A 23,603-nucleotide genomic window follows, 5' to 3' on the forward strand; every position below is an offset into this window, starting at 1 on the left:
CATCTCCCCCAACACCCCATCTGCCTCGCGCCCCCAGCCTCCGTCCAGGAGCTCTGCCCTGGCTTGCCTGAGAACTTAAATCACCAAATCCATTGCTGCTTCTGAAGTTTCCTCTAAACACCTGCCTTGCTTCAGTGCCTCTAACAAACCACTAAACCCTGTTTGTCTGCAAGTGAGCTGCGTGTGAAATGTGCTTTTCTTTTCTTTTCTTGAAAAATTGCATCGTGCTAATGCTTATGATGAGTGAAATGTCTGGGAAGTCAGAGGACCTTTTAATAAAGTTGGCTAGAAGGCTCACTTTGCTTCAGAAGGCTGCTCTCTTTCAATTTGCAGTAATGCATTCAAAGCTCTCTATCAAGCACTACATGCCTCTCATTAAACTGTTCTCTGCTTTTGTGCTTTACAACCACTACTAAATTAAGAAATTCCTACATAAGGTCAGGCATCTTGCTAAGCCTTTACAAGAATTATAATAATTGGACACACAAACATACAGGTATTTATGAAACGTCATAAGATCCATGGAATCTTCCATGGAAGCTGGTCTTCCCCTGTATGCAGCTGTATAAAGCTAGTTTATACAGTGTGTTAACGCTTTTCTGTGTCCTACTGCAGGATCCTGACTGGACCTCCAACAGTGCATTTATCAGCAGGTGAGTGGCCAACATGCATCCCGACCTCCTGTCTGACCGCACGTCCATGCACACGGCCCTCCGCCCAGGTGATCCCAGCCAGGCTCCGCCTAACTGGTGACGTCAGTTGAGCGGAGAAGCGTGACAGTCAGGGTGAATGGCTTTGGCTGCTCTTTTGGGTACGTTTATAGCAAGCAGCAGTGTGCTGTCATCGTGGGGCCAGAGTTAAAGGATGAAAGGCATTGCCGCAGCCGGCCTCTGGCACGCTTTCGTTTCCGCACGAGGCTCAGGTTCTGTTCTCCAGCTATGGCAGCACATGCCTTGCATGACCCCGTTGCAGATGGCCTAAGCCCTGGATGTTGCCACGGTTGCATTCTCTGTGCTGAAACCAGACCTGACAGGTGGCCTTCACACGTCACACCTGACAGAGTGTCCATGGTGACCTGTAACCAGGTTATGTACGGGCCTCCATGGGAAACGGTGAAAACAGCATCCCAGCTCGTGCAAAAACACGTGGGGAGAGAAAGGTTACACGTGAGCCTGAAGGTCATGTGACCTCTGCCAAGGCCTGGGGAGGTGGGCCTTCCTTCATAAGAGCAAAGATTGATGGTTAATTCAGTGCCCTCTCTACTGGGTTAAAGAACCATATAACTGCTGCTCCCCCAGTATGAACATACATAATATAACTAAAACTGTTGTGTCCCTGCAGTGCTAAAGAGAAATGGAACTGACCAAGTCTCTGTGATTGTTGTGTGTGCTTTCTGAAGCTCCACTGTACAGTCACAGCCATTCGTTTTGATGACAAAGCACTTTTGTAAGTCGCCCTGGATATGAGCATCTGCTAAATGCCGTAAATGTAAATGTTTTGTGTATGGCTGGCAAAATCAGCACCTAAGGTGTAAGGCACGCATGTTCTATAAAGAACTGATATTCTATCCTGCCTCTGTATGCACATAAACATTTGACTTGCTTGTTCTGAGCATCTCAATAGAACAGTAAAGACAAAAAAAAGTAATCTATGACACATCCTGCTTTAGTGTGGCCAATGCAAATGGTCAGTGAGTTGTTTAGATGTCCTGATTTGGAAGGAAAAATAAAGCATGATAAACATCTAAAATTGTAGGACTGTGCTTTGGTTGATGTACCAGCCTGTATTTTGAGTCTCTGTCCACATGAGCACTCCACTCCCCTTAGTGTTTGCTCAATTTTAAAGAGATAATATACCCTCAGAGGCCACAGGGTATGTGCTTTGTGAGAGAAATTATAGCCTAACCTGAGAGAATTGATATGTGGCCACAGAAGAAATTATGGTGAAGGCCTTTTCTGGGGGGGGTTTGGTATGGGTTTTGTCCTCTGAAGATCTCTGAAGTCCTCCGAAATGTGTTTAAATGTTTACTTTGCTACTTACTGCAACTGTACAAGACCCCTCTCCTATATTTTACCACTGCAAAGGATACAGATAAATATCTGTAAACTGTTACATTAACCTTAAAAAATAAAATAAATCAAATTGACGTTTGGTCATGTGCATTAAATTCTCTTCATTAGGTTCAGCGCCTCAGCAGTCCGATCCTGGTCATTCTCTCAAGCGGTAAGAAGCACTTCTTTTCTCTGTATGCTCACCCTTAGTGCAGAGTTGTCAGCATTGCAGAGCATTCCACTTTCAGTCCAGGCTCTGCGTGTACTGCTCGTCCTGGTATGGTTGTTGTAAGCCCCATGCAGTCAGCTGACAGTAGATCAGCTGTTCCGAGAGGCATAAGTTGATGCTAATGAGAGGATTGTGCATAACCTGAGACTCCAAACCTTCAGCAACAGCAGCGCAAGTTAATGAGACACCTACAGCTCTGTTGAAGGCAGTGCAGCTGACTGACATTCCTGTACATGACTGGAGTTTTCAGGAACGAATACGCACACTCATTTGTGTCAAAAACTATTGTCTCTTTTCCAACTTGTTTACAAACATCTCCAGTCTCCAGAGTACAGAGTGTCAGCACTATGAATCTCACAACTCAAAACACTTACGAAACATGGAAACTTTATGCTTCCTACCATAAGGTGTGATATCAAAATGCTCTTAATGTTGTTTAAAAGAGAACACTTTACTTTTTAAGACAAAGCTATTTATTTCACAGTTGTAGAATAAGTCTGTTTCGAGTGATCAGGCAGGAAACTCTAGATCCAAGTCTCTTTCGAGTGATCAGGCAGGAAACTCTAGATTCAAGTCGATGGCAGGTGCAGGCCTCAGATTACTTGTGAGTGACGTGACCAGTTAGTGTACAAAACCTGGTGGATTGCTTTCCCACGAATCACTCACCCCCTCTTCCAACATGAGTTACAGTCAAACTCCTAATCCTACACACTCAGTATATATGATTCAAGCTCGATGTGCACACCATCCTCTGGTCCACACTTAGCTGACATATTTGAGATAAATAGTTGACTACCTTTTGTGTCAGTATGTAGGTGTGTTCTGCAGGAATGTTACTGCATCAGAGTTTCTCTTGTGTTGCTTTCAGATTTTGGTCATACAGCTACGCACCAACTGTAATTGGCAAACACATCTGTGGGACAATATTAAATGATAGTTTTTACACACATATATATATATATATATATATATATATATATGTATATATATATATATATACATATATATATATATATATATATATATATATATATATATATATATATATATATATATATATATATGCATCATTGACATTTTTTTTTAATGTTGTATTACTTTAAAAAAAAATTCAATCTAAAGGTAATGGTGAGCAGTTATTCTAGAACTTACAACACAAGGCAGCATGGCAATTACCACAAACAGTGGCTCTTAGGGAGGTGCCAATCTCTTGCAACCTCCCCCACCCACACCCAGTGTGGAGCACAGTAGCAGAAGCTGATAGCATCTCTGGCTCCGCCTTGGGAACACAGGGAGAGAGGACAAGCGGAAGAATGGTCTCTCTGTGTCTCATCACTTCGTGCTCACCCCTGGGGGAATATTAAGTTAAGTGCTGTGACGGTCTTCGGCATAAGACGTGCTAAGAGATTTAACCCACAGTGGTGTGACCAATCTGCTATCCCATCAAATCTAGTGTTAGCAGTGAAGGTAATGGTGTTCTCACATGTTACATGGGAATCCACCAAAATGTGAAAGTTGGGGTTTTTTGGGGTTTTTTTGTTTGTTTTTTTTTAGCAACTTGTGGGGGGTTTTTTGGTGCATGCTGAAGGATTAGCAGGCATAACTGTAGTCTGTATTCTGTGGAAATTTCTCAGGATTTCTCATTATGCTAGGCTTTCCCAGTCATTTATGGTGCATGGTGTACACATTCTATCATCTGCAGATTAAATGTACAATCAAACACTGTATGTGTGCAAGCATGCAAACAATGTTTTGGCTACAGCCCCTTTATTTTTTTAGTTTAAGAAAGTGATCCTAAATAAAGTCATCCCTAGACATTCTCATTTTAATCTCCATGTCTGTTTCGCACTGCATAGGGAAGTCGACGCAAACCTGTAAGCCTAAAAGCCTCATCAGTTGATCTTTTTAGGGCCCCAACACGTAGAACCGTGGGGGGGGGGGGGGTCGTCTTGAAAACGGAACTAGAGCGACATTCAGTGGCTTTCTCGGTTAATACAAATCTGGCGAAAAAAAACTTAAATGGAAATAACAAATCCAATACGTCGCTCTTTAAGAGTACATCACTTTGGAGCCTTTTCATCTGCGGGTTGTTCCTTTTTTCATAATCATAAATGAAATATCCAGAAGTTTTGCTAGTCTTGCATTTTTAGATTTTTTTTTTTTTCCCCGCTCGTGCGTAATTGGTCACTATGCTCTCTCAAATGCTTGAGTCTTACAAGAAGTTTTAATTTCCAAACGTCTTCCCAATCGAAGCTATAGGCTATTCACTGAAATGGCCCAGTTAGGTAGGCTTCCTAAAATTAGGAAGTAAATAGTATTTAATTACTATATTTTTATACTCTTCTACAAATAGTATTTCAGAAAAAGACTTTAGAGAGAGTAGTTCCCAAAGCTGCTACGGTGAGGATGTGCTTTGCCAATGTGATTCGTAATACGTTATGGTGGTTTTGAGCCTCACGCCACGTCCAAAAATGAACACCTTTTAGTTCCCCTTTCATTTATCAGCGGCGGCTTTTAATTTCAATCACACCTATTGCTGTTGAAAGACTAAGGAAATGCAAGCTAAGGTAGACAACTCCATCCGTTTCGATACGCTTGTACGTGGCCTTTGAACAGGAAGCCCCGGGAGAACAGTTTTGACGTTGGCTTTTTTTTTTTTTTTTTTTTTTTTTTTTTTTTTTTTTGCGTAACGTAGAAGGAGAAGTTTTCATACATAAGTGAAGCGCTTTCTTTGGCAGTTGGTTGCGACCTTGAAGAAGCATAAATGTTTGTTCAAAGTAATTCTGAAGGTCTGTTTCGCATGCCACCTGTCCGACTGACCCTAAATAACCGGTATGTTGCATGTTTCGATATGAGTTTTGAGAAGTCTCTCTCGATATGAGATGAATGTGCTTGTTTGTCTGTATGTCTGCCTTGTTTATTTGCTTGGTTGTGGTGATTAAATCAGTGTATATATAATTTCTGTTTTAATATATTGTGCCTGATTCTTGAATAGTATTTTATTTCAAAATTTTGTTCCAGTAGTGCAGGTTGTAAACTTTGTTCAGTTTGTTAGTGTGCAAGAGCTCTTACAGAATGAACTACATAATTTGTGAAGATCACCTGCTCTTGCCCTGAACTTTGTTGCAGTAGAAAGGGGAAACTTGGACCATCTCGGGAAATTGAGCAATAGCCAGCTTAATTTTGCCAGACCTTTCCTTTTTGTTTGTGTTCAGTTCATAAATGTGTTATCCCTCCATTGCTGGTTATGCTTGACATTCTTTCCGTAACATATTGCCTTGTTGGTCTGTACATTATTACACTATCATCGCACTAAAGTCTAATGACTCTCTTTCTGGAAGTGAGAATACTCATCTTGATTATACAATCATATGATGCATTGCTTGTGGCATAACATGATCTATCTTGCAGCACTGCTCTTCACACACATAGAGATGATGTATTGCCAAGCTTTATATGCTGGTCTGTTCTTTTGGTAACAGCACAGTGCTACAGCACAGATAGGGTTTTTCATGTTATGTATACATACAGTTTCGGGTGTCATGTTCCACCACTTCCTGAAAGAGGCTTGTTTGAGGTTTCTCAAATTTTATGCACACACATTTGAATTCTGTGACTCAGTTTGGGTTCATTCTTTGCCACCCTATTGCCAAACAGCTTCTGTGAGTGTCATCTTACCCCATTTCTCAATGTCCTTTGGTTTCAGGCCTCCTTCCCCATTTCACTAGCCCCTCGATTGGCTGCTGATGAATACAACCCTGTAAGTATACCGCCACGTACACAGTTTAATCTGCTACATGCAGTGCTGCCATCTCAACACTAAAAACAGAACTATCTTAAGTGCTTGATGAGGTAATAAAAAGGACTGAGTGATCTGAAGATTTTATTTTTTTTGTAGCACAATAATGCACTTAGTTAAAAAACAACAAAAAGGCTTGGGTGGGAAGTGTTTTGCTTGTGCTTTGGTGTTGTTTGAGGTAGGGATGTTAATACACCAATTACCACCTACCAGTAAAACCGCTGAGCTGTCCAGAGATCTGAAGGTGCTGACAGAAGTCCTCCTCACCACCAAACCTCTCTCCTATTCTCATTGTCCATGCATGCATCTGTAGGTGTCGCTGAGGCACAAGTCAAAGAAGAAGACTCGAGGAGGTAGGCCTGCAGATCACAGCGTACAGAAGCCACAGAGCTGCGTTCACTTGAAGTATATGGCAGAGGTCTGAATGGATTTGTTCAAACAGGCAATGCAGCAATGAGTAGGCGGAGAGTGTCGGTGAAGGAGCTGGACCCGGCTGACCACCAGGGCTGGCTCTACCGAAAGAACGAGAGCAAGGTGTTCCTGGGAATTAAATGGAAGAAGTACTGGTTTGTTCTGAAGAAAACCTCACTCTACTGGTACACCAACCAGATGGTGAGCCAACCTCTGTGGAAAGTTAAAGTACACAAGGACATGAGTGATGCAGCAAAAGGAAAATTTGCCGTTTGTCCTTTGCTTATGATAAGTTCAGGGATATAATTGTCTTATGTCCTTAGGCTGAGAAAGCAGACGGGTACATTAACTTGACTGATTTTCTGATTGATCGGGCAATGGAGTGCAAAAAGAAGTAGTGAGTAACACCTTTTCTGTTTGGTCAACTGTTTTTAATATTGATCAAAACAGAGGAATCTTTTAAACTAATGTAAATGAAGGTGTTTTTTATTAGTCGCAAGACTGCCAGAGCTAAAGCAGATGATGAATTCATCTTCAGCAAACCCAGTACTGCTAATAAAGTTATTAGAACCATTTTAAAGGATTCCAATCATGCTTCGTGTGCTGGAGTACTATAGGAGTAATCTCACTGGTACTCTGTCCGCTTCATTACAGTGCTTTCAAAGCATGCCACCCAAATCTCATGATGTTCTACTTTGCTGCTGAGAACAACGAGGAGATGAACACGTGAGGTTGCTCGCACTGCATAGTAATGAAAGGAAGCCATAACCATATGGTCTTGTGTGTGAATGTACTCTGTTGCTGATGTCTGTTTCAGATGGTTGAACAAACTTGGTCTTGCAGCCATTCAGTATGAGCCTGCGCCAAGCCATCAGGCGGGTGAGTCCTTGTGTGGTTAGCATTCGATTGTCCAGCCTGTTTTGAATATGATCCATGCAGTAATTTAAGTCATAGGGCTGAACACATACAGAAAATAAGATGGTAAAAGTTTGTTTATGATGATACTATCCAGAATGCTACAGTGAGGCAAGCGATGGTGAGGAGGTGGAGTCAACTGAGGCCCCACCTCCACCTTACTCTGAGCAGCTCACCAAAGGCCCAATGAATACGGACAGCCCTGGACGTCCAGTGAGTCCCTACATCCACGCAGTGCCCTAGGCTAGAACCTACAGCAGTTTCTTGCAGTAGCTGAATGCACACTGTTCCTGGTAAAGACTGTGCATGCAGGGTCACTCTGGGGATGTCCTGCTTCCTCTGGCCACTGAGCCTTGGAGCAAGGCTCTTTGAAACCCCAAGATTCTTGCCCAGGTCTTCCTTATCTCCAACCAAAAATCCTACAAATAAGCAAGCAAATCTTTGCTGGATTAACATAAAATAAAGGATCGGTTTGATTATTTTTAAAGGCAGCCAAAATCAAGTCACTGCTGTAGCCCACTTTGGAAGTTTGCTTTGTAATCATTACCATAAAAATGCAATTTTATGTCCTGTGAAAGCCAAGCAAATTCTGTAGAATTGGCACAATCGTATAGTAATCAAATTTCATATGTAAAATAAACCTTAACCTGTTTTCTATTCTGTAAGATTCCACTGACGCAGCAACACACAACTTCTTCTACATTTGACATTGCATACACTGAAACGTATCCAGCTTTGAGAAATGTTGCCATATCCAACACATTTATAACAAAATTATTGCATTTCCAATTTGCCGTTGCATGTCCTAAACTGATGGGAAGTGATGAGTGTTGTCACAGCAACGCCTCAGACACCACACTTTACCCCGTTTTTCCAGGGGAGCCTCCCTCCTCCATACTCATCTCCGGTTCCCAGCGAAGCCACTCCCGTCAGCACCGTGACCTCCCGTGGCTCCACCTCCTCTCTGGCCAAGCGCCGCCTGTCCTGGATGGACCTGGTCTCCCAGGCTAGCCCTGCCTCTGCTACAGAGGCCCTGACCTGTTCCGCTCAAGTCCATGCTCAGGGAGATGCCCCAGAGGAGGCCCCACAGTCTTGGGGCCCTCAGGCAATGGAGCACCAGCAGGATCAGTCAGCCAACAGTCTGACCACGCACAACTCCTGTAAGCATGCATATCTCCCACAGGTGCCTTCATTTTATCAAGTGCATATCTGATATTGATTCATTGTGACTAAACCAACTCTCCATAGGTCAAACTGACTAATAACGGCTTTAAAGGAGTGTTAATAGTCTTAAAGAACTCTTGGGAGGCTTTGTTGAGCGAATAAGGCACTAGGCACTCGTGGGGGGTAAATTAGTTTCAAGTTTGGTTTATTTGTCACATACATAGTCATACACAGTATAACTCGCAGTGAAATGGTTTGAGAGTGCTCTGTCCAAACTGAGGGGAAAAAAACAGGGGTACATAAGGTGTGAATCTCCCGCAGATACCGTCTGGTCCCGCCGCCTTCTTGGTATTCACCCTTTTAAACACTCTCCTCACTTCATTCTCCGTGATGATGAGGGGGCGCTGTTCTATGGTGGGCTCTGCGCATGCGCCGTTGGCTGCGCCGATAGCACCATTAGCGCGGCTAGCATTAGCGCTGCTAGATGTAGCCTCGAAGCGAGCGAAGAATGTATTCAGCTCGTTCGCCAGAGACTCATCCGCACTCATCAGTCCGGGGGTTGTCTCCTGTAGTCCGTGATCGTCCGTAGTCCCTGCCACAGGGATCTAGAGCCGCTCTGCTGGAACTGTGACTCTAGTTTCCTCCCGTAGCGCCACTTCGTCTCCCTCACCGCCCTGCGCACTCCGTACGCCGCAGACTTGTTCTCGTCCATGTTCCCGCTGCTGATCCCCGCGTTGTAGGCAACAGTGCGAGAGTTCAGAGCCTCGCGGATGGTTTTGTCCACCCAGGGCTTCTGGTTGGGAAACTTCTTGATGGTGGTTCTTGGAATCGTGTCGTCCACCAGTTTCCCAATAAACCCTACTCCTGCCTGTTGTAAACTTGTTGACATCATCAGTGCTGTGCCGGAACATGTCCCAGTCTGCGTCATCCAGAGCGGCCACCAATTGGTCTGTCCAGCGCGCAACCTGCCTCTGAACCGGAGCTTCCCGTTTCCACCTTTGTTTATATTTTGGGATGAGGAAGATGGCGGTGTGGAAGATAAGTGCAGTGTCCTGGTGTTGTGCCTAAAACTGTGTGAGAGCCTCATGAAGTTCACATAGTGCAGTGTCCATGTTAGCCTGAGGTGGGATGTACACGGTGTTGATGATGACCGAAGTGAACTCCCGAGGAAGGTAGAAAGGATGAAACTTGAGGGCGAGCAGCTCCAGGTTGGGTGCGCAGGAGCGGGTGAGAGTAACAACATTGGCATTGTTGCACCAGCTGTTGTTTTCCATCACACACACTCCACCGTCTCTTGACTTCCCCGAATCTGCCGTCCTATCCATACGGTGAACAGAGAAGAACTCAGCCAGCTGGATGGCGTGGTTTGGTACTGCTGGGTTCAGCCACAACTCGGCGAAGCAGAGGAGGTTGCAGTCCTGAATGTCACTCTGGAACTTTATCCTGGCCCGGAGGTCATCGAGCTTGTTGTCCAGAGACTGGACATTGGCTAGCAGGATGCTAAGTAAGGGAGCTCGGTGTGCCCGATCCCTCAGCCTATTCCTGACGCCGGCTCGCTTCCCTCGAGGCCTTTTCCTCGCGTCGCGTCCTTTGTTCTCCCTCAGGATCTCCATCGGCCATCTTGGGTCCGGTGTTGGAGACGGCTTGAGGGGAGTGCTATGTAGATTAAGAGAAATAAGAGCATCTCTGCTGTATGAGATACGCGTCGTGGTTTAGAGAAAAGGGCTGCGGAAAAATCAGGGGTAGCGGGAAGAGCAAAAAGGGCGAAAAAAGTGACACGTGTGGACGGAGCAGTCGTGACGGCAGCCGACCTCACCGGCGCCATCTTGTACATCTTGTAATTAATCACCAATAAAAACATTTGACCCCATTTAGATGGTGAGGAAAGTGCAGCTGATGAAATGGAGAAATTGTACAGAGATTTGAAAAAGGCTAGCCTGTCTCCCACTGGTGAACGGAGGCCAACATCCAGACGCGAGTTCAGAGCGTCCTTCATAAAGCGCTGCAAAAACAACACAGTCAATGACAAGCTGCACCTCATCAGAGCCCTCAACAGCACACTGAAGGTCAGCCTACACTACATCTCTTACTGGTCACCACAGCAAGCCTGCCCAAGTGTCAGGGTCTCTGGTGGTGCCTGGGGCTTTGTCTGTGGCCTTAACAGATATATTGAGAGTGATGTTTGCGTTTGGCTCTAGGCTAAGGAGGCAGATGTGCTAACTCTGGACCAGGTGCTGATTGACCCGTCCCTTACTGCCAGCAAATACAGACGGTGGAAGGAGAGCAACGTGGTGTTGCTGCAGGAGATTCATCTGCACCAGCCCCCTCAGTCCGTGCCCCCTGAGGCCCCTGCCCTAACAGCTGCAGCAACCCCACTGACAGAGACCAGTGTGTAAGCAGCACGCAGGCGTCATACCTGATTATTCACAGAGACATGTTCATGAAGACACTGTCAGACTGAAATGAAGTTTATTGCAGCACAGCATTATTGATGGCTTAAGAGTTTTAACATTTCCTCTCAGGTATTTTTCCCAAAACACAAATCATGTTTTAAAGCTGGAACTGTCCCATTTATTATTTATTTGTTTATTTTGTTTTTGGTTTTTGTTTTGTTTAGTTTTTTCTTTCTTAAGTGTTATTTCCCTTAGTATCAGTGTCTACGAAAAAGGTTTGGAGTCAGTTTGCATGGCTCATTTCCACTTCACATTATAGGGGGCATTTTTGGACAATTCCTTTTCTGTCCATAAGGATGCATACCATAACTTTACTATGCTGTAAAAGTCTGTCTGTCTGCAGCATAACTTTCTAATATTGTAATGTTTCAGTTAGCAATTAATATCCTTTAACTAATTGCCATAGTGGAGATTAGAGCTAATTTGTTGTGCCATGATGTGCAAAAACATCACTAACATTGTGAAACATTGCACACAAAACATGAAACTTGATAGATGCTGTTAACATTTAGTCTCTTGACACAAAGGGTGTTACAATTCTGTGATCTACAGTTTGTATAGTTTTTTTTTTCTTTGTTGCTTTTGTATTTGGGTGTAAATAGATATTTTAGTGAATGAACTGATTTAAAACCATGTACAGTAGATTTTGGTTCTTTGGTTCTACTGGCTGTGCTGTTTCTAGTGAAATAGGAAAATAAACACTTGATCGAAATACCAGCAGCCGAGGAACAGCATGTTTTTTTTAAATGTAAAAGAACATCAAACAATTGTATTTTATAGTTGTCTGTGTTGCTTTAATGACGCGTTCATAAAGGTTGATCTGTCAGAAAAGTATGTCAAACACATTAAAATTGAGCAGTAATTAATAAGAATAAAGAATGGTATCTTGTAATAGCTGAAATAACCCCAGCACTGTCTTGTCATGCAAAAACAACACCTCTCCCTCTCCACCTTAGTAGCCTTTACTTTGACAATTTCTTTTTCATACCTTCTATCTTACTTCTGTTAACAAAACTGCAGTTGTAACAGCTTGATGGTTTTACTGATGAGCAAATGTGGTACATGCAGTATATTGAATGGAGAAATTTTAAAAAATCACATCAGTGAATGAACATGGCGTATATTTGATAAAGAAAAAAAAGTTTTTGTGCCGGTTTCAACAAGCAAAAGTAGTTTGCCCTCTGGAGATAATCAACAATAAAAAAATATTCTGAATACTATTGGAGGGAGGGTACACTAAAACCTTAAACACAAGGGCTCTTCTGCCACTAGGTGGCAATCTGATACTGCAGATGAATCACTACATCTCTGCTTGCAGAGGTGTGGCTTAAGACTAAGTACAGCTGTTTTCAGCACAGTCCTTGGTCAGTATTTTGCTCTATCTTGCTTATATCTGAACTAATCTGAACGCTGAATAGTTGGCAAAGGTGTACTGGGACCTGTGTTAAAGCAAAAATGGCACCATCTGGTGGAGTCTGAGGACTGGTGTGATAAATAATGGTCAGACAAACCGAACACACCAACGTTGAAACCGCTGTTAAAGAAACATGGGGTCAAAAAACAGACCCGTAGCTATAACATCACTGCCAAGGAGCAAAAACGTCTTGCATGCCTCTGTTCCCTTAAGTAAATACAATTAACAAGCATTTTAGAAGTAAGTCTAACCTATCTCTCACATGAGATATGAGAATTAGTCGACTATTAAACAAACATTGCTTTGCATTCGCCATCCGTCTACTCACTACTTCAAGAGTACATGGTGAGGCAGAGCCACTAAAACATGCATACAGGAGCAGGTTAGGGAATTTGCACTTCACTACTAACGATCACAGCAGGCGAAGATTCACTATAACATGGTCCCTGGGAAAAAAAAATGTTTAAAGTAGCATGATTATGATTTTTAAAAAAGCAATTTAAAAACAAATCTACCCCATCTTCTTCAAGATATATTTAATTTATATCATAGAGTTTTCTGAATGTTTCTATTAAACAGAGAAATGAAAATGAAAATGAAAATGAAAATTTTCATTTCAGAGCCATAATCATACTTACTGGTCATGCAGTCCAATGGAAGAGCCAGACAGATGAACCTTTCCAGCGTGATCTTTCCACTAGTGTCTCCATAGCGCATAGTCATGAGTTTCAGCAAGCCATCACTGATATGCAAGCCTGGCATAATACAGGGAAGTCATCTCATTCAGGGGACTATTCTTGTACTTGGAGGTACCCAGAATGTCACATCCAGTTAATTGTATAGTAGCTCAGAAATGCAATACCATTTCTTCATTCCAGGTATTGTTTCTGTTATTTGTGACAGAAATGTCAAAATAACCTATGCCCTCCACTGCATGCAGCAGTTCCTTCAGATACAGAATGCCATCTCAGTTGCTGTCCACACAGAAGATGTCTTGCAAAGGTCAAAGCATGTCCATTTACCTGACACTTTTATCCAAAGCAACTTACAATTATGACTGAGTACAACTTGAGGGTTAAGGGCCTTGCTCAGGGGCCCAAGAGTGGCATCTTGGCTTGAACCAGCAACCTTCCGATTACAAGTCAAGGACCTTAACCACTGAACTACCACTGCTCTGGCCACAAGACCCTCAAAGACGCATGCATGTGCTGGACAGTTAAAGCCTACCCAAACCCAAACCTGCACACTCACCTTGAGCAAATTGATTTTGTCCAAAAGGGGAGAGAGTTCTTTTGCGCTGAATCTTCCAGTGACTGAAAGCTGTTTGAGAAGACCATTAAAGAGCATTTTGATCTCAGGCCATTGTGTACATGTAATATATGATTCCAGTCCAGACTCAAGTCACGCAGTTATATATCTTTAGAACCAATCAGGAAAGGATACATTCATTATTGCAATGATACTGTGACAAGCGTCCAAGCTGAAGCCTCCTCTGTTTTATACATCTGAAACATACAGTTGCAGTTAAAATCAAAGCTGTAGGCCAGGCAGAAAAGCCAAGTCACCCATCACACAGGAGGAGCTGCTCACCTCTGATGACCTTTGCATTTAGAAGTTTCTGAAGCTGCTCCGCATTGATGTCTATGTACTAATTCCAGCAAAGGAGAAAAGGAACAAACTTCCGAGTATTAGTTTCAAAGAAGTGTTCCATATGAATCTGTTATAGGAAGTGTTTAAGATGTGAATCTGTTATAAATTACAGTGGATATGATTATTCATTATAAAAGATCATTTACCTGATCAGACCACTGACAGAAATATGGAACACTGTTTTACATATTTGTAATGTTACATTTACAGCATTTAGCTGATGCATTTATCCAAAGCAACTTACAATTATGACTGAACACAACTTGAGGGTTAAGGGTCTTGCTTAGGGACCCAACAGTGGCAACTTGGCAGTGGTGGGGCTTGAACTGGCAACCTTCAAATTACAAGCACCATACACTCACCTCAAGCACTTTGTAAGGATGCAGTTAGTCATTGTAGCCCATCAACAGCAATACAATTTTTTTGCTAGCCATCTTCCAACACTAATGGTCAGTTCCAATGCTGGGTAGATATATTTGGGTGGAATACTTTGAACCTGCCTTTGAAGAAAAAACCCAGCAACACTGCTGCACCAGACAACCCTGATATAGTTCAACACCCACAACCATACCACCATCATGTCATTGTTGACTCTGTGTTAAGAATGATCTGCCATGCAAATAATATCCATCCAGCAATCAGCAACTGACCAGTGATGAACACGATAAGAAGATGCTGGCACTGGGCATGACAATTGTCACGATCAGTCCCTCCCAACTTCCATGTTCCGTGTTTTTCCTCTCTTGTGTTTTTCAGTTCCATTCCATAGTTTCGTTTTCTCCTCCCCTCGTTTGATTTTCAACACGTTCATGCATTTAAACCCTGTCTTGAGGCCTGTGCTTTTGCGGTTCATTGAATGTGTTGATGGTTGTTTCTCTGTACTCTGTGCCTTTGTGTTATCCTAGCCTCTGTGTTTCCTAGTCTCTGTTATAGCCTGCATTGCCTGTGTGCTTCCATGTGTTTAGTTACTCGTGTATCCTAGCCCTTGTCTCGTTTTTCATGTATCCCTGTGCTCTCCGTGTCGGCTCTGTGACCCTGGACTGCCTTAATGACTCTGATTCTGGATTTGCCTCCATTAGATCTCGCTCTTCTCCGAACATGCGTCCGCCTCCTTACCGCTCACCGTTACAATACAGAGGCTACATCTGTTCACATCTAAAATATACCTAATACAGGTATACCTGATGAGGTGGCCAGTAAGTGTAGTTAGAAGGTAAATTTTTTTAAATAAAGTGGTTTGCGAGGGCATGTGTAGTAAGAGTGTCTGTGTAGCTAAGGGATGGAAAGAATATATAAGGAGTTACAGAAATCATTACGTGACAATGTGTATATTTGTATATAATACCTCACCAAGGTCCATGCTGAAGCTTAAGGTGTCTCTGTTAAAAAAAAAAAAAAGTAGAAGAATCTGATCAATGCAGCAAAAGCAACAGTAATGACAAACACTGACAAAGTGAAATTACAGGGGAAGGCTAAAGCAAGGCGAGGAGAGTAGACCCTTTAAATATTTGGGGAGTTGAGTAACAAATGATGCGGACTGTGTAAGTGATGTGAAGTCAGGGATGGTCATGTACAGGGTGATGGTTGAATTACTACACATGAAGATGACAAACTGAACAAGTCTATAAGATGGCTACAACAGAAAGGGAGCCTCTGAAGCACATTAAATGTTGCAAGTTATGTTACTTTGGTCATGTGATGGGACAGTCACATGGCAACACTGAAGGCAGCGTTATCACATGATGGGACAATCACATGGCAACACTGAAGGCAGCGTTATCACGTGATGGGACAGTCACGTGGCAACACTGAAGGCAGCGTTATCACGTGATGGGACAGTCACATGGCAACACTGAAGGCAGCGTTATCACGTGATGGGACAGTCACATGGCAACACTGAAGGCACAGTTATGACAGGACTTGTGGAAGGCATCAGAGGGCATGGAAGACCAAGAATCAGCTGGTTTGATTAGAACATGGGACACAGAATGGGCTGTCTGAGGCTAGTTTGCTACATCACAAAAGACAGACAGCGCTGGACGGCACTGAGTCATCTATGCAGCCAACGATCACAAGGCAATGATGGTATAATGGCATGACATGACAGAAAAATAAAACTGATCAATTGATGTATATGAAATAATTTATGTATGTAAATAATGCAGATCATTGCAGCAGATATTTTCATGGATAATTAGCAGACATTTAAATATGATCCACATTGTATGAAAGCTCCTACTCTGTCTGGGTCTCCGTCTTTGAAAGAATGGTCACGAGGAAGGAAGCTGTTTGATTTGGAGAGGAAGTATATGGCACAATGAGATACTCTCCAGGTTCCATTCTGAAGAACTCCATCACTTCACGACAACTCTTCATATCCTTAGTGTAAGCCACAGGAGAACGGTTGGCAAAAAAGGAGGCTTGGCGTGTTTCTCTAGAACCTCTGAACTACAGGAGAAATTGAGAATTATATCAATATAAAATAAACAAAACACATTTGCACAGCAGACTAAAAAGCTCTCAAATTTAAGTGAGTGCATATTGGCAAAGTGGCTTAGTTGAACAAAGCTCAGGAGGGACCTGAAAAAAAAGTAAACAAGAGCTATAACTTGGACATAACAACAAAGGAATGCAGATTAGACAATAATTTTTTCATCCAAAATTCTAGCCAAATAAAGATAACTGCCACTGACCTCAAAAATACTGAAAACCAATACCGAAACCAATATTAAGTTTTCTGATGAGTTTTCTGTTCCTCTTATCGGCTTTTGCATGAGAGACACAAACATCCCTGTGTTTGGTCACTGCCAGCAGTCACCTTGGCCCAAAACTGGGGGACTGTGCAGAAAGTGTCTGAAACATTACAAATTTTCAAATAAAGATTTGAAATATTACTTGGACTGATGTGTGTGATAACAAAAGCATTATGGCTATTATTATTCTGGTATTCTAAGTATAATAAGAACATGTCTACCTGTCATCAGGTGGCCAACAGGTTCTAGGTAGGTACCAGCAAGCAAGCGCCTTTCATGGCGTACGGAGGTCCACTGGCTGTCAGACGAGCCATCCAGTAATCCAGGGGAGAGGCTGCAAATGTCCAGGTTAGAAAAGGTTTGGCGGAAATCCTCCACAGACATCCTTGGTGGAAAATATAAACACAATTTTTGTTCAATAGTAAAGTAACATTTTGATTAATGTGGAAAAAAAAAACTTTGGTTAAAATTTTGAAAAGTTCTTACCAGAATTTCCCATTGTTGATATTTTTGTGGTACCTTTCACGTTCTTCTGGACTCACAGTTTCCCACATGGGTGACCTGAGAGCATTAAATAAACATACTTACAGATTACTACATGACAGATTACTACATGACATTATATCTGACATGTTATTATATGGGCTTAGAAGAAGAAAAAAATAACTATTATTTTATCATGTATCTGATCCTGATTAGTCAGGGTGATGCCCCAATTAATTTTATTCACTGGACAATGGACAATTTCTTTAGAGTGCTAAAACCGCTACACCAGTGACCTCTAGTGCAAAATATGACTTGCCCTTAATGCATAGTAAATGCACAAAACCCTTTTGTTAGACATATTTCTTAATTTCAGTTGTAAATTGCAACTGTCTGTACCACAGGACAAGAAATCTGGCCATGTTCTTTGTACATATTTTAAAGTAATGCACCAGCCAGTCATGCCAGTAAATGGAAGATGATGTCATTTGAAAAGATATGGTAAAAGGTCTCATTTATCAACAAACACCTTTATCTCAGACTAGTAATGCAGTGGTCCATCAAAAACCTCTGAGATATGCGGATGTGTTAAAGCGTGCAGTCACAAGGGGCAGGAAAGTATTGTTTGCGCAAGTGATATATAGATGGGAAAAACATCCAGCCGCCAGCTTCCTTGACAGCCTGTTGCACTCGTAGGTATATTGTGTTGCTGTTTACAGTGCTCACTGTTTGTGTGAAGAGTTTTTAGCACTTGTGTGTCTCGTGTTATTTTATGGTGCTCATTCAGATTGTCTGTTCGTGTTAATAGTTTTTTAATAAAGCTAGTGTGACTCCCTCCCACCAATGAAGAAAATCACAGAGGAGAAGGCATGTATCCAAGTCTAACTGTAACTCTAACAAGTTGAAATAACTGGATATGGCTACTGTCTTCACCTGATCTACTGTAACAGGCAGCCCAGCATGTTCATAAGGAACCCTGGGTCCATTCATGCTGGTAGTGTTCTCCTGTGTACAGTGTATCATTAGTGTCCATGCTGAATGCTGGATTGGTCCTAAGAAGGATGGGTTGGAGAACAGGAGCTCACTGTTCTTCTACTGATAGTGTCTTAGCCTCTGAAGTGGAGTAGAGGGGGAAGGGTGAGTGCAGTTTGCTTGTTGCAGTGATGTGTGGTTTGAGTGTGGTGGGAGGTACAGTCATACACCCATTGTTGAAGAACTGGTTCAGTTTAGAGGTGCTACATGAATCAACCTGCCTGTTTAAATGACAGGCAATCTAGGGATTGCATGCTTTGCAATTAATCAATGTGTTGTGTACAATTCTGAAATGTGGCATTTAGTGCAGATTAAGAGGAGGCCTCCAGGGCAAATTATGACTTACCTTTAATGCCTAAATACACAAAACCTTTTTTTCTTCCATTTGATTAGTCTGTTGTGTGAATGTGTTTTGTTTATTTTATATTGATATAAAACATATTTCTTCCATTCTGGTTTTAATTTAAAATCACAGAGGAGAAGGCATGTATCCAAGTCTAACTGTAACTCTAACAAGTTGAAACAACTAGATATGGCTACTGTTAATCATCAATAAGAATACATTCCCACGTTAAATCATAAGCGCATTAAAATATCAGGGTATTTCTATTCTCACAGTATTCACAGTCTTATGAATAGCAAAAAAATCTTACCTGTCACTCCAGTCTCCTGTCCACTCTGTGTCCCCCCAGGGGTTGAAGAGCCTTACCAACTGAATCGGCTTACCTTGGCTTCTTACCTATTGAACACAATCAGGCAGTAATCATTCCATTAAAAAAAATCATTTAATGTACCCAGGGCTCAAATTAATTACATGCAGAAACATTTCAAAGAAGACTCACCTCAGTGACCCCTGTCACGGTGTAAGCATGACCCTCCACTAAGCCATTGGGCAACGTCTGGTTAAAGTCTGCCTAAAAAACAGTTACATAAAGATAATATGACTATTGGCCCTTTATGGGTCTGGACTGGATGTGCCTTGTGTGGAGAGGAATTCATTATGCGGTTTCATTACTCATCATGAGGACAATACGAACTTTAATGACACTAAATCCAGCTGCATTGCACAAGACTATTAAGGTCCATTTTAAAGAGAGGAAGAGAGAAAAGGGGAAAGAGGAAGAAAGACAGCAAGAGCAAATTAAAGCAGAGAAAGGGAGAGAAAAGAGCATTGCTATATTAAACTGAAGAAACAACACTGCAAAATGATCTACTCATACATTTGTCACTGTGGCACTGCACACCCAGGTTACACCGTTTCAGAAAATGGGAATCAGTAGTGTGGTTTTGCTGTGTTATGTGTTAGTAGAGGAATCAGGGTTGATCCGGGGTTGTATAGTGAAGTTTGTTTTGTTTTACCAGCCGATTATGATTTGGTGAGAGTTAGGGATATTAATATGAATATGATGGTAGCTCAGGTGTGTCACTATATGACGTTAGAATGGGATATAATGGCATTCTGAGGTTTAGGATCTCATAGTGACTAGTGCAACAAAAAATAATAACAGGGATTTGAAGCCCCTGATCCTCAGAGACGTTTTGGTTACAAACTGGTTTCATCAAAGGTAAAAAGGACCCAAGTATGCATACATTTATCCAAAGAGACTTACAATTATAGTTGAGTACAACTTGAGCAACGGAGGGTTAACAGTGAACCAGCAACCTTCCAATTACAGGTGAAGTACCTTAACCACTGAGCTACCACTGCCCCGCCACACCGTATGAAAGCAACCGTCATGCCACAGACCGCTCCTCCACTGAGTTGGTGTTGGTGTGGGTTGTGTGTCTACAATGCCACTCCTCTCTTATAATTTTTGCGTTACATGGTCCCCAGTCAGAGTTGTCATTAGAGTGTATATTTAAGTGTTTGTATGCTAGTCTTTGTCTTTGTCAGTGTTTGACATGGTGTGCTTTACTTCAAGTATTTCTAGTTTCTCTGTTTGCCACATCAATTTGGTCTAGTGTGGTTTGTCCTTGTTCTTCGTATTTTGTTTTAAATAAATACTTCCCTTTATCACGGAGACCTGCCTCGGCATCCTACTTCCTCGTTACGTCTCGTCATTACAGCATCCTCAGATGGCTAAAAGGCCTTTAGAATGGTCCAGTGTCTTCTCTTTAATTTCGATACGATTTCATGAACTTGATTAAACATATAACATCACTCACAAAGGGGCAGAATGCTCACTATTTCCTTTTATTTGCACTCTTTATTTACATTTACGGTGTTATTGAGTCATTGGCCACCACTATTAGACGTGCATTTTAGTGGAACCAAAAGCTTGCAACTCTGAGCCAAATTCATAAAACCTATGCCAGATTCATTAATTTTGTTTATTTCTTTTATTTTATCAGCTTTGTGAAAGATGATGCGACCACATTTTGCTCTCTTTTGCGTGTCGTTAGCAATTCATAATACAAAAACACCACCTGAACATATCACCTGAAACACCACCTGAACATATGGTAAATGTGCTGGTAAGAATCCAGTGTGGATTGGATTATCTTTTCTCTAACAATGTTTGGTCACACACACAAGTCATTAACAAAGTTCACACATTTTCTGTTTGCTGTATGATAACCAAAAGGAAGGTTACTTTCTTGGGCAGGATCTCAGAACGCCACAAATGTTTGCCCTAAGCAATGCAAATGTAGGCGTTATATATGAATAAACCATAAAAAAGTTTGACTTCTCTGACTGAAGACAGAGAAGGGTTTGCTGCCATGATTTAGAAGCAGGCTGTTGAAGTCATCAACTCAACGCAACCATGAAGTTCCCGTCTTGGTGAAAGCATTACGTGTTTATGTAAAGGGCAGCATTCAACATACCACTGGACTCAAGACTGGGTTTCAGTCGCTCAGTCTCTTGGGTGGGTTTTTAATATGCAAGGCCTCATTTACACATTGATTTTGATTGGCTGTTGCCTAGGGCACAGGTACATTTAACACAGCGGTAAGTTGACACCGGTGCATTAATTATCACCACAGTAATTTTATGAATAGCAATTAAATACTACCTCAAACGTTTTGCAAGGGGTAGAGCGGTTACAGTAAAGTTTTATGGTTCTATTGCTATAATACTGACTATAATGCAAGCATGTTTAGAGAATGTTTTTAGCAGCTGCTAATAGAATCACAGAGTAGAATTAGCAGTGAATTTACCTTTCCAGCTGTACTACAACCCATCAGAGAGTTGAATTTATCAGCTCCATCTATCAGGTCCCACAGCCCTGTCAGTGTGCTTCTCAGTGTGACTTTCATATGTACACCGCCTGTAAAATCCATTAGGGCTTCAGACACATTGCCACTTATCATGTCTCCATAAGATCCACAAGCTCTGGAAAATAGATAAATTGCATTATCTGTGCATACATATTTTCCAAATAGTGAAAATGTAAAATTAGATTTATGTGAAAATATTAACAAGTTAGGACTTACTTGGCATATGCCTTCTCTAGCAAAGCAGGCCAGAACTCATTTTGAGGATTAGGTGTTTTTGGTTTTACAAATATGAGTTCACCACTGAGGGTTGATAGTTTGTCATCAATCACAACATCAACCCATTTCCAAAACCTCCAGAACTGAGAGTCATGATGGAATTACAGCAAGACAATTCAGCAAGAAAAACAAACAAACAAAGTGAACTGACAAATATACTAGAAGGAAAGGAATTATGCATTTATATAAACACTGGGCATGCTATGTCTGTACTAATGTTTTTTGCTGGGAAACCTGGGACCTGTCTTATTAATTATTATTATTATTATTATTATTATTATTATTATTATTATTATTTAATCTTATTAAACACATAAGCATTGTATCTTTGGTACATGTTGTAACTTGGTTACACAAATTAAGCATCGACTCATAAGCTTTAAATACTTGCCCTGAAATGGAATATTCCTGCATAGTTCTTCTGAAATGACTATTCTTTGGGAAAGACCTTTTCCATTATGTGCTTCTGAAATGTCAGAGCACCAAGTGCAGCTAAAAAACAGCAGTTTCCTGAAAAAAACAAAAATACATGGAATTGGTGACTGGTTCTGTGTATCCAGATTTGTGTTAGAAACGTGTGAGTGAGCTTTATAGAATTGTTGTACTCATAGGTTAATTATATATTTTTGAGATTGATAGAATTGATATCAATTGATCAATTGATAATTATCAATTGATGTTTTTTTCTTATATTCTGCATAAAGCCCAAAATACTATTGCTACACTGTAGAAGAAAATACAACTAATAATATAATTTAGTCAATCAGTGTATGGTTTTGAACTAGAACTGCATGTAGTCAATAAGTCTATAGTTGTGAACTTACCCAGTTCTCCCTGGGCAATATCAAAGTAGGATGTTTTCAGCAAACATATGGCACCAGTTCCTGAAATTTGGGTATGAGCAGACATGAGTAAAGCTGGAGCACTAACCCTAACCATTAAGTACAGTAACTCATAATCACTACATGTATGTGGTCCGTGGTGCTAGATTTAGTCATGTAAATATATATATGTTTTTTGCATTTCTCATCATTCAAAGTAAACATTCACTTAACCTTTGGATAATCACATGAACGCAGTTTCACTGTAGTCATGTAATCAAAAGAACTGTACATCTTAAGTCATTTCAGAGTAGTGTAATTTCTAATAGACAGACAAGTTTAGGATTAATTTAATTTTAATATCTAATAATTTACTATTTTTATACCGTTGGCCTTATCCACTCTACTTGAACCATTTGTTTCAGGAGACAAGAGGTTGATGTCGAAGGATCTGTTGTTCGGTGGAAATTCTTTGTCATTATACTTCATGCCTCTGAGACAATACTGCTGCAGCAGCCTGAACTCTACTTGAGCCATTTGTTCAGGAGACAGGAGGTTTTCGCCGACGGATCTGTTGTCCGGTGGAAACATATCATCAATGTACCTCCTGCCTCTGATAAGATAATATTGCTGCAGCAGCTCATAGTCCTGGCCCAGGAACATCTCGGGGTTCTGAAGCGTGCCCACACCATGGCCTTCCTGTCGCTCTCTAACTATATTCAGGCGCACTCCAGGGGGAGGCATTTTTAAATGGGTTTATTCTGTTTTAAATAAAAGTAAAAAGGTTGCAGATACAGAAATGTCACACTTGGGTTTTGCATTCACTGAACATTTCCAAGGACCATTCCCAGCACACACAACAGGGCACTTAAGGATCCAGCATGCAGATGAAATGTTAGTAGTACAGACCAAGAAATCTTGATGAGAATCTGT

At 41.6% G+C, this 23,603-nt stretch overlaps 2 protein-coding genes and 1 pseudogene across 4 annotated transcripts in view; 2 read left to right on the forward strand and 1 right to left on the reverse strand.

Moving 5' to 3' along the window:
- The window catches only part of LOC113574131 (connector enhancer of kinase suppressor of ras 3-like), a 32,223-nt gene extending 30,000 nt beyond the window's left edge, over positions 1-2,223 (forward strand). Inside the window, exon 14 of the mRNA XM_081721666.1 lies at positions 616-2,223. Within this exon, the coding sequence (XP_081577792.1) occupies positions 616-657 (42 nt within the window). The 3' untranslated portion in view covers positions 658-2,223. The remainder of the gene's footprint in view (positions 1-615) is intronic.
- ipcef1 (interaction protein for cytohesin exchange factors 1) lies at positions 2,188-11,739 on the forward strand. Of its 3 annotated transcripts, none has more exons than XM_081721669.1 (11): positions 2,188-2,223; positions 5,987-6,040; positions 6,393-6,432; positions 6,522-6,691; positions 6,814-6,887; positions 7,145-7,216; positions 7,308-7,369; positions 7,503-7,618; positions 8,283-8,565; positions 10,445-10,635; positions 10,768-11,739. In XM_081721669.1, the coding sequence occupies exons 4-11, from the start codon at positions 6,533-6,535 to the stop codon at positions 10,963-10,965; spliced, it is 1,155 nt and encodes a 384-aa protein (XP_081577795.1). In that variant the 5' UTR covers positions 2,188-2,223; positions 5,987-6,040; positions 6,393-6,432; positions 6,522-6,532; the 3' UTR covers positions 10,966-11,739. The 3 variants fall into 3 exon arrangements, with proteins under 3 accessions (XP_081577795.1, XP_081577794.1, XP_081577793.1); XM_081721668.1 differs by lacking the exon at positions 2,188-2,223 and adding an exon at positions 4,968-5,112 and having other exon boundaries at positions 6,293-6,432; XM_081721667.1 differs by lacking the exon at positions 2,188-2,223 and adding an exon at positions 4,968-5,112.
- Positions 11,740-16,298: 4,559 nt separating this feature from the next.
- Positions 16,299-23,414, reverse strand: LOC118242341 (calpain-1 catalytic subunit-like; annotated as a pseudogene).
- Positions 23,415-23,603: the final 189 nt, after the last annotated feature.

This window comes from Electrophorus electricus, chromosome 10, assembly GCF_041902795.1.
Source record: "Electrophorus electricus isolate QZ-2024a chromosome 10, ASM4190279v1, whole genome shotgun sequence".
Lineage (NCBI taxonomy): Eukaryota > Metazoa > Chordata > Actinopteri > Gymnotiformes > Gymnotidae > Electrophorus > Electrophorus electricus.